General features: G+C 42.1%; 1 protein-coding gene across 8 annotated transcripts in view; it reads left to right on the top strand.

The window, feature by feature from the left end:
* FRYL (FRY like transcription coactivator) overlaps window positions 1–15810 on the top strand; it is a 263771-nt gene that overhangs the window by 195550 nt on the left and 52411 nt on the right. For all 8 annotated transcript variants that reach the window (XM_047719250.1, XM_047719249.1, XM_047719247.1 and 5 more), the window contains 9 exons: window positions 1740–2002; window positions 2986–3126; window positions 6389–6557; window positions 8627–8711; window positions 9699–9811; window positions 10767–10917; window positions 11582–11685; window positions 12761–12946; window positions 15134–15338. In XM_047719250.1, the coding sequence (XP_047575206.1) occupies window positions 1740–2002; window positions 2986–3126; window positions 6389–6557; window positions 8627–8711; window positions 9699–9811; window positions 10767–10917; window positions 11582–11685; window positions 12761–12946; window positions 15134–15338 (1417 nt within the window). The remainder of the gene's footprint in view (window positions 1–1739; window positions 2003–2985; window positions 3127–6388; window positions 6558–8626; window positions 8712–9698; window positions 9812–10766; window positions 10918–11581; window positions 11686–12760; window positions 12947–15133; window positions 15339–15810) is intronic.

Below are 15810 nucleotides of genomic sequence, written 5' to 3'. Positions count from 1 at the left end.
TCTGTGTCAAATAAATACATAAAATCTTAAAAAAAACAAAAACAAAAACAAAAACCTATTACTAGGATTCCACGTTGCTTTCTGTTCCCATTTCCTTTTCTTGGACAAATGACAGTTCCTTCCAGGGGTTTCCAGAACAGCAGCACTATGTGTCAGGCAAGATATCCTCTTTATCTGCATCTCCCAGGACTCAGATTTAAGACCGTTTTTTGTTTAAAATCTAGTTTAACCTTCCACTCGATGAACGTACTATTGTAAGTGTTCCTAGAGTGCTTTATCCTTCTACTGAAGATTAAATTTTAACACAGCACACTTAGGTAGTTTTTCTGCTTTCACTTGCTGCGAGATCTTATTTTAACCTGAGAATTGAACATGCACCGAAATGGCCATCCAGGAGATGACAAGATTCTGCTGAGGATCTTTCTTTCATTTGGCCTCAAGATTTAATGACCTTAGTTAGCCTTCTTGGAGCATCCTTCCACGGCGCCCGTTTCAGCAGTAGAAATAGTTTCCCATCCCTCACTAACCTGAACGGGGAAAAAACTATGTAAATCCTTCTATCAGTTCTTAAAGCAGTTTACCTGTCTGGTTTGCACTAGTAGACGGCAGTGATCGTGTCCCTTCCCTTTTCGTACTGCCCAGAGTCCTGATAGCCCTTTCGGGATCAGTGCGGATGGTTATCAGTGCAAAGCAGTGGCTGCCATGGACCCTGATTCTGCTCCTGGGCTGCTTCTCAGGGCTGCCACACAGAAAGCAGAAGAGTCCAGCTGAGTCTCAGAGCTCAAGAAATTGGTGGGGATGGGGGATGGCAGCCGGGACATATGGAGACCACACCCACAGCTCAGTCGCCTTGTCCTTCACTTCTGTCTTCAGATAGTCTTGTCATTAGGACCTGCTAATTATAACTCCTTTGCTGAAAATGGTCTGTTCTAAACCAAAATACAGCCTGTAAACCTGCTCAGTGCAGTTTTCACTTTTACTGCTTCTGAAGTAAGATGAGCAGAGCGTTTGTTAAGGATTGTATGGGGAAGGCTATCAGTAGAAACGTTGTCCACTTTGAAATTTGAGGGTCCTGCTCCTTCCTTTCTCTGGGACCAGTTGCGGTGATCTTTAAATGTTTTTCAGCTCCCTGGCTCTTCTCATCGTTTTCTTCCTTTACACCCACTTCTGACCCTTCCCCCATCCCCTTTACCTGCCTTGAGTGTCCACATTCACTTTTTCTCGTCCCTTATGCATCTTCATAAATGGCCTTCAGACTCCATTAGTGTGAGTTTCTTCTCTGTAAAGTTATTGAAGACTTCCTCACTGCTAACCCTAATCATCAGCTTTTGGTCTTCAATCTGTTGGCTACTTTGCCAAGCAATTGGTGTTAGTCACCTTACATTTCTTTAAATCCTGAGCTCTCATGATTTCTAGAAATTTTAATGTTTCCTGGTTTTCCTTCTGCTGTGAGATGTTCCTTTTCTGTCACTTTTGATGGTTTCTTTTCTTCTATCTCAAATATTTGTGTTCCCAGGCCACCTCCTCAAGAGCCCCTGTCTCCCTGAGGGAGGTCATTGCCATCGCTGGGGGCCTCCCCCGCTCCCACACATACCACCGCTGCCTCCCCTGGTCAGGATCTCTTCATTCAGCTACTTTCAGAGCTCCAGGTCTTTCATTTCATACCAGAGGTAATTACAAATCAAAGGAAACAGAAATGATGCCGGTTGTTCCCTCTTTCGGCTTGTTTTTAATTACAGAGATAAGCCAGAGAATTCAGACCGCTCACCCCGCTGGGAGGCAAGTCATGCTGCACTATCTCTTACCCTGGATGAACAACATTGAGTTGGTCGATCTGAAACCTCTGCCCACAGCAAGGCGACATGATGAAGATGAGGAAGACGACTCCTTAAAAGACCGAGAGCTCATGGTGACCAGCAGGCGCTGGTTGCGAGGAGAAGGCTGGGGCTCTCCACAAGCCACTGCGATGGTTTTGAACAATCTAATGTACATGACAGCGAAGGTAAAGTGGGGTTGGTGTTCGCAGTTGCTGTGCAGAACTATTTTTTTTTGGTTTGTCCATTTAAAAAAAATTTTTTTCATATTAACATATAATGTATTATTTGGTCCAGGGGTACAGGTCTGTGAATCATCAGTCTTACGTACTTCACAGCACTCATCATAGCACATGCCCTCCCCAATGTCCATAACCCCACCACCCTCTCCCTACCCCCTACCCCCCAGCAGCCCTCAGTTTGTTTCATGAGAAGAGTCTCTTACGGTTTGTCTCCCTTCTGATCCAATCTTGTTTCATTATTTCCTCCCTTCCCCGCACAGCCCCACTCCCTGCCTTTGAAATTCCTCATATCAGAGAGATCATATGATAATTGTCTTTCTCTGATTGACTTATTTCCCTTAGCATAATACCCTCTAGTTCCATCCACATCATTGCAAAATGGCAGGATTTCAGTGGGGGTGGGGGGTTGATGGCTGCATAGTATTCCATTGTATATATATATACCACATCTTCTTTATCCATTCATCTGTTGATGGACATCTAGGCTCTTTCTGTAGTTTGGCTGTTGTGGACATTGCTGCTATAAACATTCGGGTGCATCCCTGTTTGGATCACTACATTTGTATCTTTAGGGTAAATACCCAGTATGCTGAACATAACTATTAAGAGGAATCATAAAGGGTAAAAATAGATGAAGAGATCAGATCATCCTGTGATAACCAAACAGATAATGGTCTGAAAAGAACCAAATTCCTTCCCTTAAAACACTTCTCATTGGATACAGGATATGGTCTTGAAGGGAGGAGAGAAAATCATGTATGATTAATGATGTTTATGTTTAGATTTAAAGAAATGTTTATTCCTCTAGAGGATGGAAAAGATTAAAGCGGTCTCTAAAAACACGATTTTCTAATATTTCACGGTGTGACAAAGTTGGGTACTGAATACACAGTCATCACTGAAGTGTGTGCTGTGTGTCCTGCATCTAGTATGGAGACGAGCTGGCCTGGTCGGAGGTGGAGAATGTGTGGACCACGCTTGCAGATGGCTGGCCGAAAAACCTGAAAATCATTTTGCACTTTCTGATCAGTATTTGTGGAGTGAATAGTGAACCAAGCCTCTTGCCTTACGTATGTATTCAAGTTCATTTAATTATTATTTTATTTTTTGTGGCTTAGATTCTTTTTTTTCTTTTTTTTTTTTTTGACAGAGATCACAAGTAGGCAGGGTGTGGGAAGCAGGCTCCCACCAAGCAGAGAGCCTGATGCAGGGCTCGATCTCAGGATGCTGGGATCATGACCTGAGCTGCAGGCAGAGGCTTTAACCCACTGAGCGACCCAGGCACCCCTATTATCATTTTTTTAAAGTAATACTTACCTGGTTTCTTATAATACCAAAAGGTGGGCAGCAGGAGAGCAGCAGAAGCAAAGGCCCACAGTAGGGACTCTGCCTGGAAATCAGCACATGCCTTTGTCCGTTGCTTCATTCAACCACTGTCGTCTGGCCTTGACCACAGGCCAGTTGCTTTTCTAGATTCTGAGCATTTCAGTCCAATGGGTGATGGAGATTTTATTCTTTGAACCTCCGCCTAATGTATTTAATGAGTAAACCAGTAAATTCATACAGTACAGTCTTGATCAGGGCTACAGAGGAAAATTGCAGGGTACTGAGCGTGAATAACCGAGAAACTACAGCTCTCTGGGAGGAGTAGAGATGATCCCCAAGGGGAAGTCATCTAGAAGTGAGATCAATAAATTGAGAATGTTCATGCTTTCTTCTAGGCAGGAGCTGGATAGGAGATCAGTATGGTGAGTGAGAGAGCTCAGTGCTTGTAGAATGGCGCTGAAAGCTTCCAGAAGGGGGGGAAAGAGGTATGCAATGAAGACTGTCAGTCTTTACCTTCTGGAGGGGAAAGCATTGCTTACATCTGCTCAAGTGGAGAGTAACACGAGAATGTGAAACGTGAAGGTTCGACTGGAGGCACACAGGCGGACCAGTGCACACGTGTGTGTGCACACATCGATGTCAGGCAGGACCCTAAAATCATGACCTGAGCGTAGATCAAGAGTCGGTGCTTAACCGACTGAGCCACCCAGGCACCCCATCTCTGGGCAGATCCTAAAATATGCTTCATTATATCATACCAGAAATCTTACAATGATTACCCATTGATAACTGACCTACACACAGCTCTGTATCTATTGCTGTCTTCCCAGAGCCTGGACTAGTTCCTAGCACATAGAAGGCACCTGTAATTGGATGGAAGGATGTGTGAGTTGGGCTGGAAGAAGAAACAGGCATGAAGTAATAATGCCAAGAAGCCAAGATGAAATTTAGGGAATAACCATTTGCCAGGAACTTTAAAAAGGAGCTATTTTTAATGACCATCATAATTTCTCAATTTTCATTCTTAATCGCTTATTCTAGGCCAGGCATGGTATAAGCACCTCATCTACATTGTTCCATTGAATTCTTAGATCCGCGTGTGTGAAGATTACGGCGCAGTTCTATGGATGAATACAACAGGGCAGAGAGAAGAGTAACTTCTTCAACGTTGAGCAGCTATGAGCTCTGTCACTTAGTAGAGTGAATTCCTACTTTGTGGAGAAGCCTGGCTGCTTTCTCACAGTCAGATGGATTAAAGGCACAGAGGCAGGAATGCATCTAGCAGGGTCAGGAGGTCACTGAGTCTGAGAACAGAGACTTAGCGAAGAGTTAAAGCAGTTTGGATAGAGACAGAGCTGTGTGTAGGTCGGTTATCAATGGGTAATCTTTATAAGATTTCTGGTATGATATAATAAAGCATATTCTAAGATTTGCCCAGGGTGGGGCTCCTGGGTGGCTCAGTGGGCTAAGCCTCTGCCTTCAGCTCAGGTCATGATCTCGGGGTCCTGGGATCGAGCCCCACATGGGGCTCTCTGCTCAGCAGGGAGCCTGCTACCCCCTCTCTCTCTGCCTGCCTTCCTGCCTACTTGTGATCTCTCTGTCAAATAAATAAATAAAAATCCTTAAAAAAAAAAGAAGAAGATTTTCCCAGGGTGGGGCTCCTGGGTGGCTCATTTGGTTAAGCACCTGAGTCTTGATTTGGGCTCAGGTCATGATCTTGGGGTCCTGGGATGGGGCCCCGATTTGGGCTCCACATTCAGTGGGGAGTCTTCTTGAGCTGCTTTCTCTCCCTCTCCCTCTGTCCCTCCCCACTCTCTCTAAAAATCAATCAATCAGTCTTAAAAAAAAATAAATAAGATTTGACCTGGGGTCACGTAAAGCAGAGTTGCCCAGTTGTCTGTGGGTTGGTGAATCACCAGGGTATCTGGTTCTGGCTCCGGGGGGTGAGGGTGGGGCCCGAGATCTTGTATTTCTAGCAGCTCCCTCTCCCCCCCTCCAACCCCCACGATGATGCCTGTGCTGGCAGGACCACGTTTTTTAAGCTGCAAGGATTGAAGTACAAAGAGAAAAAAAGGCTGATTAGTTAGTATTGTAACATATTCATTAATATATATTACCGAGACAGAATGCATACTGCTGACATTTTTTTTCACTTATTTAACTCATACTATGTACTAGGCATGTTTAAAGTGCATTCTTAAATTTACTTATCCCTAACGGCTCTATGAAGTAGGTGTTGTTGTCCCTACAGAAGAGAAAACCGAGAGTAACTGTGCAGTCACATAGCTACCAAGTGTCTACACCCCAGTCCACTCTGTGTGGTCTGGGTTCTAGTTCAGCTCTAGTTCTTTGCTTGTAATCACTACTCTGCACCTGCTGGGTTAAATACAGAGTCTTAGTAGGGGAAGCAGAATAAAAAATTCTGTGTTTGAAGTCTAAGGGAAACGTTGGGATGGTATTATTAATTGAAATCTCTCCATTAAAAAGACACTGATTTGGGCGCCTGGGTGGCTCAGTGGGTTGGGCCTCTGCCTTCGGCTCGGGTCATGATCCTGGGGTGCTGGGATCGAGGCCCGCATCGGGCTCTCTGCTCGGCGGGGAGCCTGCTTCCTCCTCTCTCTCTGCCTGCCGCTCTCTGCCTACTTGTGATCTCTCTCTCTGTCCAATAAATAAATAAAATCTTTAAAAAAAAAAAAAAGACACTGATTTATAGGAAAGCAGTTATCTTTTGCTTTTCTTAAAAAAAAAAAAGGCAGAATAGTAAGGAAGTAGATAATGTGGAAACCATTAAACAGGTCATCCCGATTAAATCTAACTCTGAGGGCCAGGGAACACCGTCTTTATAAAGCCAACTAACGTCTTACTGCCAATTGATGTTCAGATTTAAGTTGGGCTTATTTAAATACCATTTCGAATGGATCTTAGCTGATAAAATCTGCTTCAAGACCCAATTTATGAAAGAAAAATTGTCCTTTTTCTCTTCTGAACCATTTTCTCTTGTGACAGGTGAAGAAAGTTATTGTCTATTTAGGTAGAGACAAAACCATGCAGTTGCTGGAAGAGCTGGTGAGTGAACTCCAGCTGACCGACCCCGTCGGCTCAGGTGTCACTCACATGGATAACCCCCCGTACTACCGCATCACTTCCAGCTGCAAAATCCCTTCCGTCACCTCAGGTAAGAAGTCCCTTAAAACCGACCCCTTGGTCTCCGAAGAGAAGCTTTACCTAACTGTTCAGCTCAGTGGACCTTTGCTTTCAACAGCGTCAGGAAACACAAAAGCCATCGTGAGTCCCAGTGTGGGGACCAACTTGACAGGACTTTGTAAATCCTCACAGGAGTGAAGAAGTTGGACCGCGAAAGGGTTCTTAGTATTATAGAGGGAAACAGACTTACACATATGTGTGTGGAACTGGAATATAGATTTATATACCCTTATACTACAAGCATTTTTAAAATAAGTATAATTAGTATCTTAAATATAGAAAAGGCTTACTTATTGACCTACTCTGTAATTTCGTATTATAATTATTTGGGCATATATGATACCTAATGTCCAGTCATGTGAGTGTTTATATGTATGTACAGATATAATCACAGTAATATTTTCAGTTGCAGAAACTACATCCCTGAGGGAAGAACTGCCTCTGAAAATCAGTGTAATATCAGGACTATTTTTGATTATATTTCCGTGAAGTTCTTTGTCACTCAGTTTCTATGAAATGTTTCTGGCATGTTAATAGCATCTGTGTAATTAGAAATATTTCATAATTTATTTCTTGTCATCTATTTTCATCTCTCAGCTCCTTTTGTTCTGCTTTCTAAGGGATTTCTGATAACACTTCCCTTGAGTTTTTCATATCTGTCAGAATGTTAATTCCAAAGAGTTTATTTTTTAATGAATTTTTTTTAGGAGCGCCTTATTCATGTTTCATGGTTGGGCTGTCATCTATAATTAATTTTCTTCTCCCTGCAGAAGAGCCTGTTTTCTCTATATTGCTCTGTTTTGATTTGTCTTAGTAAAAGCTTTCCTCAAAAGCCTACCAATTCTAGATCTGTATTTTTTGATACAGAGTAGAATATTGAAAAGTTGATTGGATATTTTATAGGTATATATGGAGCTTGTTGACTTTGTCATTTGTTGTGTGATGATTTCACTGATGAAAGTGTCTTAGGTCTCTTCTCTTGGACTAATCCAGTTACCCAGACAAAACTCTACTAGTCGTCTACCCAAAGTAGAGTGTGTAGGGCTGTGTGTATGTACACATACATAGAATCCATAGATAGACATACACACGTACACGCAACATTGTCTTCATGCCTTCTGGTAGCCCAGTGGGGTGAGAAGCTTTCAAGGGGATACCATCTCATGTTTTCGTGTGTGTATTTTCCCTTAATCCCCCTATTCTCAATGAAGTTCTCCCTTTTCAGCTGTTAATAATGTGCCCTAGTCCAGAAATCTTTGATTTACTCTTATCAGAAAAGAATCCTGGGGGCACCTGGCTGGCTAAGTTGGAAGAACATGCACCTCTTGATCTCAGGGTCATGAATTCGAGGCCCATGTTGGATATAGAAATTACTTAAATGCGTAAAGTTGGAAAAAAAAAGATTTCTGGAAGTGGAGGGGCATAGATCTTGGGGACCAACTACTTCTGAAATAGATTTTCAACCAAGCCCGCTATTTTAGTAACATTTCTAACCTCTACACCCAGAGATACTCAGTGCTGCTAATGCCTGAGTCTTTGGGAGGTTCAGCAATAAAGATATGGATGTTGGGGCGCCTGGGTGGCTCAGTGGGTTAAGCCACTGCCTTCGGCTCAGGTCATGATCCCAGGTCCTGGGTTCAAGCCCCGCATCGGGCTTTCTGCTCAGCAGGGAGCCTGCTTCCTCCTCTCTCTCTGCCTGCCTCTCTGCTTACTTGTGATTTCTCTCTGTCAAATAAATAAATAAAATCTTAAAAAAAAAAAAAAAATAAAGATATGGATGCTTCTTGGTCTCCCCCACTACCAGCTTAGGATTCAGCCTTCTCAAAGCTGACTTGCTTCTTGTCCCTTTGTTTTCAAGCTTCTAAACTTTGGTTGCTGTTGTCTCCTTTCCCTCTTGGTCATTATGAGTACATTTCTTTTGAAAAATCACCTTGCTCTCATTTTAGTGGAGTTTTAACATCTGTAATTTTGAAATCTTTTGTTCTTACTGAGTTATCCCAGGCTTTAAGCTTAGAGATAACGTTTCATTTTTGATTGCAGGAACTACTTCCAGTAGCAATACAATGGTAGCTCCCATAGATGGCAATCCTGATAATAAGCCCATTAAAGAGAGTATTGAAGAGAGGTAAGTAGCTCTCTGTTCTTCATTAGCCTTTCAGGTTGACAGATACTATTAGCACCAGAATAAATGATCATTTCTGCATTGCAATGTATGTTTCATTAAATGTATATTTCAAAATTCTAGTGAAGAAATATATTCCCATTGTGGAAATTTTCCACCATGACTGTTGCATCATCAGAATGCTGATGTGCTAGATTCTTTTATGTGCTCTAATGGATGAGTAGATTATGTCCAGTCTTTCTGTGTTGTCTGCATTTTTAGAGCTTTCTAAATGGCTGTTTACTCTGCCTGGTTTTGATAAGCTGGGTTTCACCAGAACATTATTACCACAACAGTTTAAGAAAGTCTTCAGGTAGAAATAATTGACTTAAAAGCTTAAGCTTGGGGGCGCCTGGGTGGCTCAGTGGGTTAAGCCGCTGCCTTCGGCTCAGGTCATGATCTCAGGGTCCTGGGATCGAGGCCCGCATCGGGCTCTCTGCTCAGCAGGGAGCCTGCTTCCCTCTCTCTCTCTCTCTCTCTGCCTGCCTCTCTGTCTACTGGTGATCTCTCTCTGTCAAATAAATAAATAAAATCTTAAAAAAAAAAAAAAAAAAAGCTTAAGCTTGGGGTGCCTGGGTGGCTCATGGGTTTGTGTTGGCTCTGTCTCGGTTAAGCGTCTGCCTTCCGCTTAGGTCTTAATCCTGGAGTCCTGGGATCGAGCCCCGAGTTGGGCTCCCTGCTCGGCAGGGAGCCTGCTTCTTCTCCCTCTCCTTCTGCCTGCAGCTCTGCTACTTGTGCTCTCTCTCTCTTGCTGGCAAATAAATAAACAAAATATTTTTTAAAAAATAAAAAAAAAGCTTAAGCTTTTTAACCATATGGTGGAAATTAGGATATATCATAGGAAGCTTTTGAAGTATTTTCTGTACTGTGTTCTATTTTAAACATAGAAAGTGAAAGTACAAATACCATTTTATCTTGAACTGTAACTAACTGCCATGATCATTCCCATAGCTATGTGCACCTTGACATCTACAGTGGACTAAGCAGTCACTTAAATCGTCAGCATCACAGACTAGAATCTCGATACAGTAGCAGCTCGGGAGGATCTTATGAAGAAGAAAAAAGTAATAAATTCCACATGTTTTTTTTATGACTATAATGGTGAGGTGTATTATCATGTTGATGCCAGTGAATATATTTTTCTGATAAATTGTTTTTAAGAGGAGTATTTAAGTGCCACTGATGGTGTTCCAACATAATCCGAAATGTCCTGATTTTAAGCAGCAGCTCGAATGGGGGAAATTTGTTTTCAAAGCACAGGTTCCCTTACAGATAAATCAAAGGGAACATAAGAATTGGTTGTCGAGAAGCACTGTAGACACTGGCTACAGCCTGCTTTTTCTACCAGGTTTGCTCTTTCTCTGTGGATTCACGTTTTACTGGAAAATTCGCCCTTGCAGTCACAAAGTGCATGTCCACCCAAGTCTCCCTCTTAACACTGGGGGAGAGTGGAATAGAGGCACCAGCCTTCAGACTGGGAAGGGACCCTGAAGATGATCTGGTCCAATCTCCTCACTTTTGCACATGATGGAACTGAGGTCCAGAGAGGTTAAGTGACTTACCCATGTCACACAGAATTCACATTTCCTGATGTCATTTTTTCACTGCACCCTACAGCCCCGCTGCGGTAAAGCAGATTTCCTTTTACATGGGTTTGTGTTGGCCCTATCTCAGGAAATTTAGAATGGAGTAACTTACCAGAAGGCCCTTGCTACAAGGCAGCTTCACCTCTGATGGGGTTCATGGCTTGGACATCAATTATGGAGTCTAACAGAGTGCGAATATAGTTTTGCTTTGCTATAAACGATGGAACCTAAACTGATAGTTCTTTCTGTCTCTGATTTGCTTAACTTGACAATAGTTGTGCTCAGGTCTTCCTAGCAAACCTATGTCAAAAAAGAGTGGGAAGTTATTTTCTTATCACTTTCCAATGCTATAAATAGATGGTGTCTTACTAGAGTTTGCTTATGTTGGCAGAAAATAGATGGTGTAGAAAATGAGATCATTTTATTTTGATAGGTGATTCAATGCCACTTTATTCTAATTGGCGACTGAAAGTGATGGAGCATAATCAAGGAGAGCCACTACCCTTCCCACCAGCTGGAGGCTGCTGGTCACCACTGGTGGATTACTTGCCTGAAACGTCATCACCTGGATTACCTCTTCACAGGTGGACCACAGCGTCATTCCTATTTCATATGAGCCAAATCGCTGCTTAACACTTTCAGCTTTCTTTTTGCTATCTGACAACACGGCATAAGAGAAATTTTCTTTCTTTTGATACAGCAACAGATGAGATCCATGTGTTAGAGTTCAAGAAATCTACAGACTCAGAATTCTGTTTACAATTAATATTATTAAATCTCCTTCTGCCGCTGCTTTTCTGGGTGTCTGGCATAGTTACTTGACCTTTCTGGGACCCAGTTACTACATCTGAAAAATAATCTATGGCACTAGGCATTATTATTTTGAATTGTGTTAAAACTGAATTCTACTTAGCGAAATCACAATAGAACAGTTACCGCATTCTCTCAAAATTTATTAATGTATCAGACACGTACTGAACACCTACTATGTGGCAAGCAGTGTGCTAGGTGTCAGGGTTGAAGATGAAGAAATTATGGCCCTTGACTTTGGGGAGCCCTTAGCAGGTAATGTTTTATTCTAAAACTATCACTTAATGGTTTCTTCAGCTATATTTCTTTTCATCTTTTTTTCTTGAGAAGTTGTATTTTTCCATAAAATACATTATTAAAAAGTCTTCAAGTAACTGGCGTAAGATTTTCTCCAAGTTGACTCGGATAGAACATTAATAGCACTCTCATTTGTCATAGATGTAACATAGCCGTGATCCTTTTGACTGATCTGATCATTGATCACAGTGTGAAGGTGGAATGGGGAAGCTACCTCCATCTTCTTCTTCATGCAATCTTTATAGGTAATAAATATTGCTTCTAACTCAATGTCACATTATATTTCTACAATAATTTAAAGACAGTCTGTTTTTTTGGTGTTTCTGCTGTTGTTCTGTTGTATATCATTTCCATAATGCCTTTTATAGTGATTCTCATGGCCCAGTAGGGACTTAGTCCTTACCTCTCTCTCAACCACAAATAGGTCTTCTGTCCTCATTCCCACTCCTGTCCTGTGGCCCCTCCACTGCTCACAAACACACCCTCTAGCAGGAAAAATTCGGGAGCTATAGCAAGAATAAAGTTAATTTACCTCTGGAACTGGAAACTTCCAGTGTAAATGGAAAATTAAAATGGGTCCTAAGTGTTTCCCAAAAGAATGGCATTTTGGACAGCCTGATTATTGAAACTCCACTGGGCCCTCAGTCACAGACACATGGGGTCCATCCCATCAGCAGTCCTTTTCATGCTCATAGAATTGACTTCCGGAAGCAGGTCAGGGTAGCCATCTTCTCCACAGTTTTCCTGATATGCACACTTATTATATATGTATTCATTTCTTGGTTAATCAAACATCTACTGACTTTCTGTTATATGCTAGGCACAAAAAATCTTGCCTTTATGAAATTCATTTACATAAAGTGTTATGTAACAGTAATTTTTTTTTTCATTTTAAGAGAGAAAGAAGGGGGATTGGAGAAGGGCAAAGGGAGAGGGAGGAAGAAAGAATCCCAATCAGGCTCCATGCCCAGCGTAGAGCCTGATGTGGGACTCGATCTCACAACCCTGAGACCATGATCTGAGCCAAAATTAAAAGTTGGACATTCAGCCAAATGAGCTACCCAGGCACCCCCAGAGTAATAATAATCCCTAATAGATTGCTAAATTTTAGTCAGAAATGCATTGAAAACTTGTCTTGATTCTCCCTGCTGCTCTAAGACAATAATAAACATTCCAAACCAATAACTATTTTTGTGTCTTCTACATCGTCTTCTACAAAACATGTTCTGTAATGTCCGCTTTTCTTTAAAATATGTGTTTGGAAGCAGGAGTAGTCCTTATTTCTCTTTATTGATGATTGTTTTCTCCTGTCCTTTCTAGGGTTTGACCACTGCCACCCTGAGGTGTATGAGCATTGTAAACGCCTGCTTCTGCACTTACTAATAGTAATGGGATCCAACAGTAACATCCGCACTGTTGCTTCTGTCCTTCTCAGGAACAAGGAGTTTAATGAGCCCAGGGTGCTTACAGTCAAACAGATTGCACACTCCGATTACACTTTCACAGGTATTTGCTCCGAATGCCCAATTTGACTGACAGTGGAATCGCACTTCATTAATTTGAAGTCTGCGGTGGAGAAAGTCAACGAAATCAAAGTTGAAGTACATTTTTTTTTTTTTAAAGATTTTTTACTTATTTATTTGACAGAGAGAGATCACAAGCAGGCAGAGAGGGAGGAGGAAGCAGGCTCCCTGCTGAGCAGAGAGCCCGATGCGGGGCTCGATCCCAGGACCCTGAGATCATGACCTGAGCCGAAGGCAGCGGCTTAACCCGCTGAGCCACCCAGGCGCCCCTGAAGTACATTTTTTTAAGTGTAGTTTTATTCGTTTAAGGACCATTTACATTATTTATTCACTAGCAAAAGAAATAAGCATGGAGTATTTGAGTGTTTTGCCTTTTAAGGGTCTTCGTTGTACAAATTTTAAGTTCTCAACATACAAGTTGAAGATCAGTGAAAGAGAGCTTAGCTGATTGAGCACAGTTATGGAGAAGATGTTGAACTTGTATTAGATTCCTCGTACTCTCAAGATCTGAAAAATGGACAGAGGAAGACATTTAAAGTTTTTTATTAACTTGATTATATCTACTGTATGTATGTATGTATTTTTTAAAAGACTTATTTATTTGAGAGTAAGAGAGCACATGTGAGTGGGGGCAGAGGCAGAGGGAGAGGGAAAGAGAATCTCAAGCAGACTCCCTGGTGAGCACGGAGCCCAGCACGGGGCTCTATCTCATGACCCTGAGACCATAAGTTGAGCTGAAGCCAAGAGTCAAGGACACTTAACTGACTGAGCCGCCCAGGTGCCCCTATATTTACTGTATTTAAAATGTTATGCGTTTTTAAGTCAAGTAAGTTCCAAGTTATACATTTTGAATAATGAGGTCCAAATTATTGACTTTCATATAAAAGTTGTTTCATTGTTGGTATGAATTTCTTTACTTTGCAATTTATATTTTCTTCTCTCCTGATAGCCCTAACTTACTACATTTGTCTGTATCATCAAGTTAATAATAGATGATCTAGAAAGTGTTTTTATTTTTTTTTTGTACTTTTTTTTTTTAAAGATTTTATTTATTTATTTGACAGAGAGAGATCACAAGTAGACAGAGAGGCAGGCAGAAAGAGGGAGGGAAGCAGGCTCCCTGCTGAGCAGAGAGCCCGATGCGGGACCTGAGCCGAAGGCAGCGGCTCAACCCACTGAGCCACCCAGGCGCCCTAGAAAGTGTTTTTAAAAAGTGAAATAAAACTACCTTTTTTCACTAGTCCTATAACATCAGATACAGGGTTAAAGTACTTTGTTAAAACCCTATTATTTACTTAAAACCGTGTAGTTAGTAAGGAAACAACTAGGAAGTATTTCACCTTTTAAAATGTGATTAGAAGATCAATAGAATAAAGCTTACATGTAACTCTTTTATGTTGAAGCATCTTTATTTAAAATTCCATAGTTCGTTTTTGTTTTTTGTTTTTAAGACCCCTTTTGCCATCTTGTGAAGATCAGTGTTAGTAACAGCCTGTAAAAGAATTTAATAATTGACCTAATATCAATATTGCAAAGTTTTGAAAATTATCTTTCTTCAAGTAAAATGAAGCGGAAAGTGTCAAATCCTTTCCCTAAGAAAAATCAGTTCACGTTGTGGAAACGCTGGGCTCAACGCATGTTGAGACAACGTGCTAGAACATTAGGAAGGTGCCACTTTCAGTCCCCTCAGCAGATGGCAGCAGAGGACTTCACAGTAAATCCAGATAGTTAAGTTTTGGTTTTGTTTTTTAAGATTTTATTAATTTATTTGACAGAGAGAGAGAGATCACAAGTAGGCAGAGAGGCAGGCAGAGAGAGAGGACGAAGCAAGCTCCCACCAAGCAGACAGCCCAATGTGGGGCTCGATCCCAGGACCCTGGGATCATGATCTGACTCAAAGACAGAGGCTTTAACCCACTGAGCCACCCAGGTGCCCCAGTCCAGATAGTTAAGTTTTAATAGGAGGCTGTGGAAAACAATGTTGGCCCCCAGACTCATGCACTGGAATTTGGTGCTGATGAGGCTCACAGGGGAGGAGTGCTGGTTTGCACCAGCAGGTGCCAAGATTCCCACGTGGGTCCCGTGTAACGTGTGAGGAAGGAGGGTTTCACTGTGGATAGTGCGTGAGATCCTTTCCTGTCTGGTATTCATGCCATCTTTTCTCTTGCAGCGGGCGTTAGTGACTTTATACCTGATTACCAGCCCTCCCCCATGACTGACTCAGGGCTTAGCTCAAGTTCTACCTCTTCTAGTATCAGCCTAGGAAATAACAGCGCTGCCATTTCCCATCTGCACACCACTATCCTCAATGAGGTCGACATCTCAGTAGAGCAGGATGGAAAAGTCAAAACCCTCATGGAATTCATTACCTCAAGGTAACGTCACAGCTCTTGCCATCTGGCAACTGGGCTGTGTTAAGTCGTTCTTGCATTTGTCAGCTTCGGGGAACCCTGTTTGTCACTGCTGGCGGGCCACTGATTTGGAATACACAGGTGTATACTGTGTGACACTTGGAAAAGTTGATGCCTCCAAAGACTTCTTTCGTGTTCACACAGTTCTCCCTGAGGTGGACCTTAATCGTGGCTGAGTACCAAGTGGCCAAAGAGAAGACAGTATTATCAGAATACATATTCCGCTTCCATTAGCTACATTGCAGTCATCAGATTTTTACGTACGGCCTATTCTTTACAAGGCACCATAAGTAGGGGAGACACCTAGATGGGGACAAGGGGGTTGGTGTTCCACAGCAAGAGAAAAATCACCAGGAGCCTGAGAAATAAAATGTGTTTGGAAATGGTGAGTAAGCCAGTCTGACTGTAATGCTGAGGGAGACGTTTCTAGACGAGA

Source organism: Lutra lutra, chromosome 2 (genome assembly GCF_902655055.1).
Source record: "Lutra lutra chromosome 2, mLutLut1.2, whole genome shotgun sequence".
Classification (NCBI taxonomy): Eukaryota; Metazoa; Chordata; class Mammalia; order Carnivora; family Mustelidae; genus Lutra; species Lutra lutra.
The sequence above is the reverse complement of the archived record's forward strand: the minus strand, read 5'-3'. Positions and strand labels throughout refer to the sequence as shown.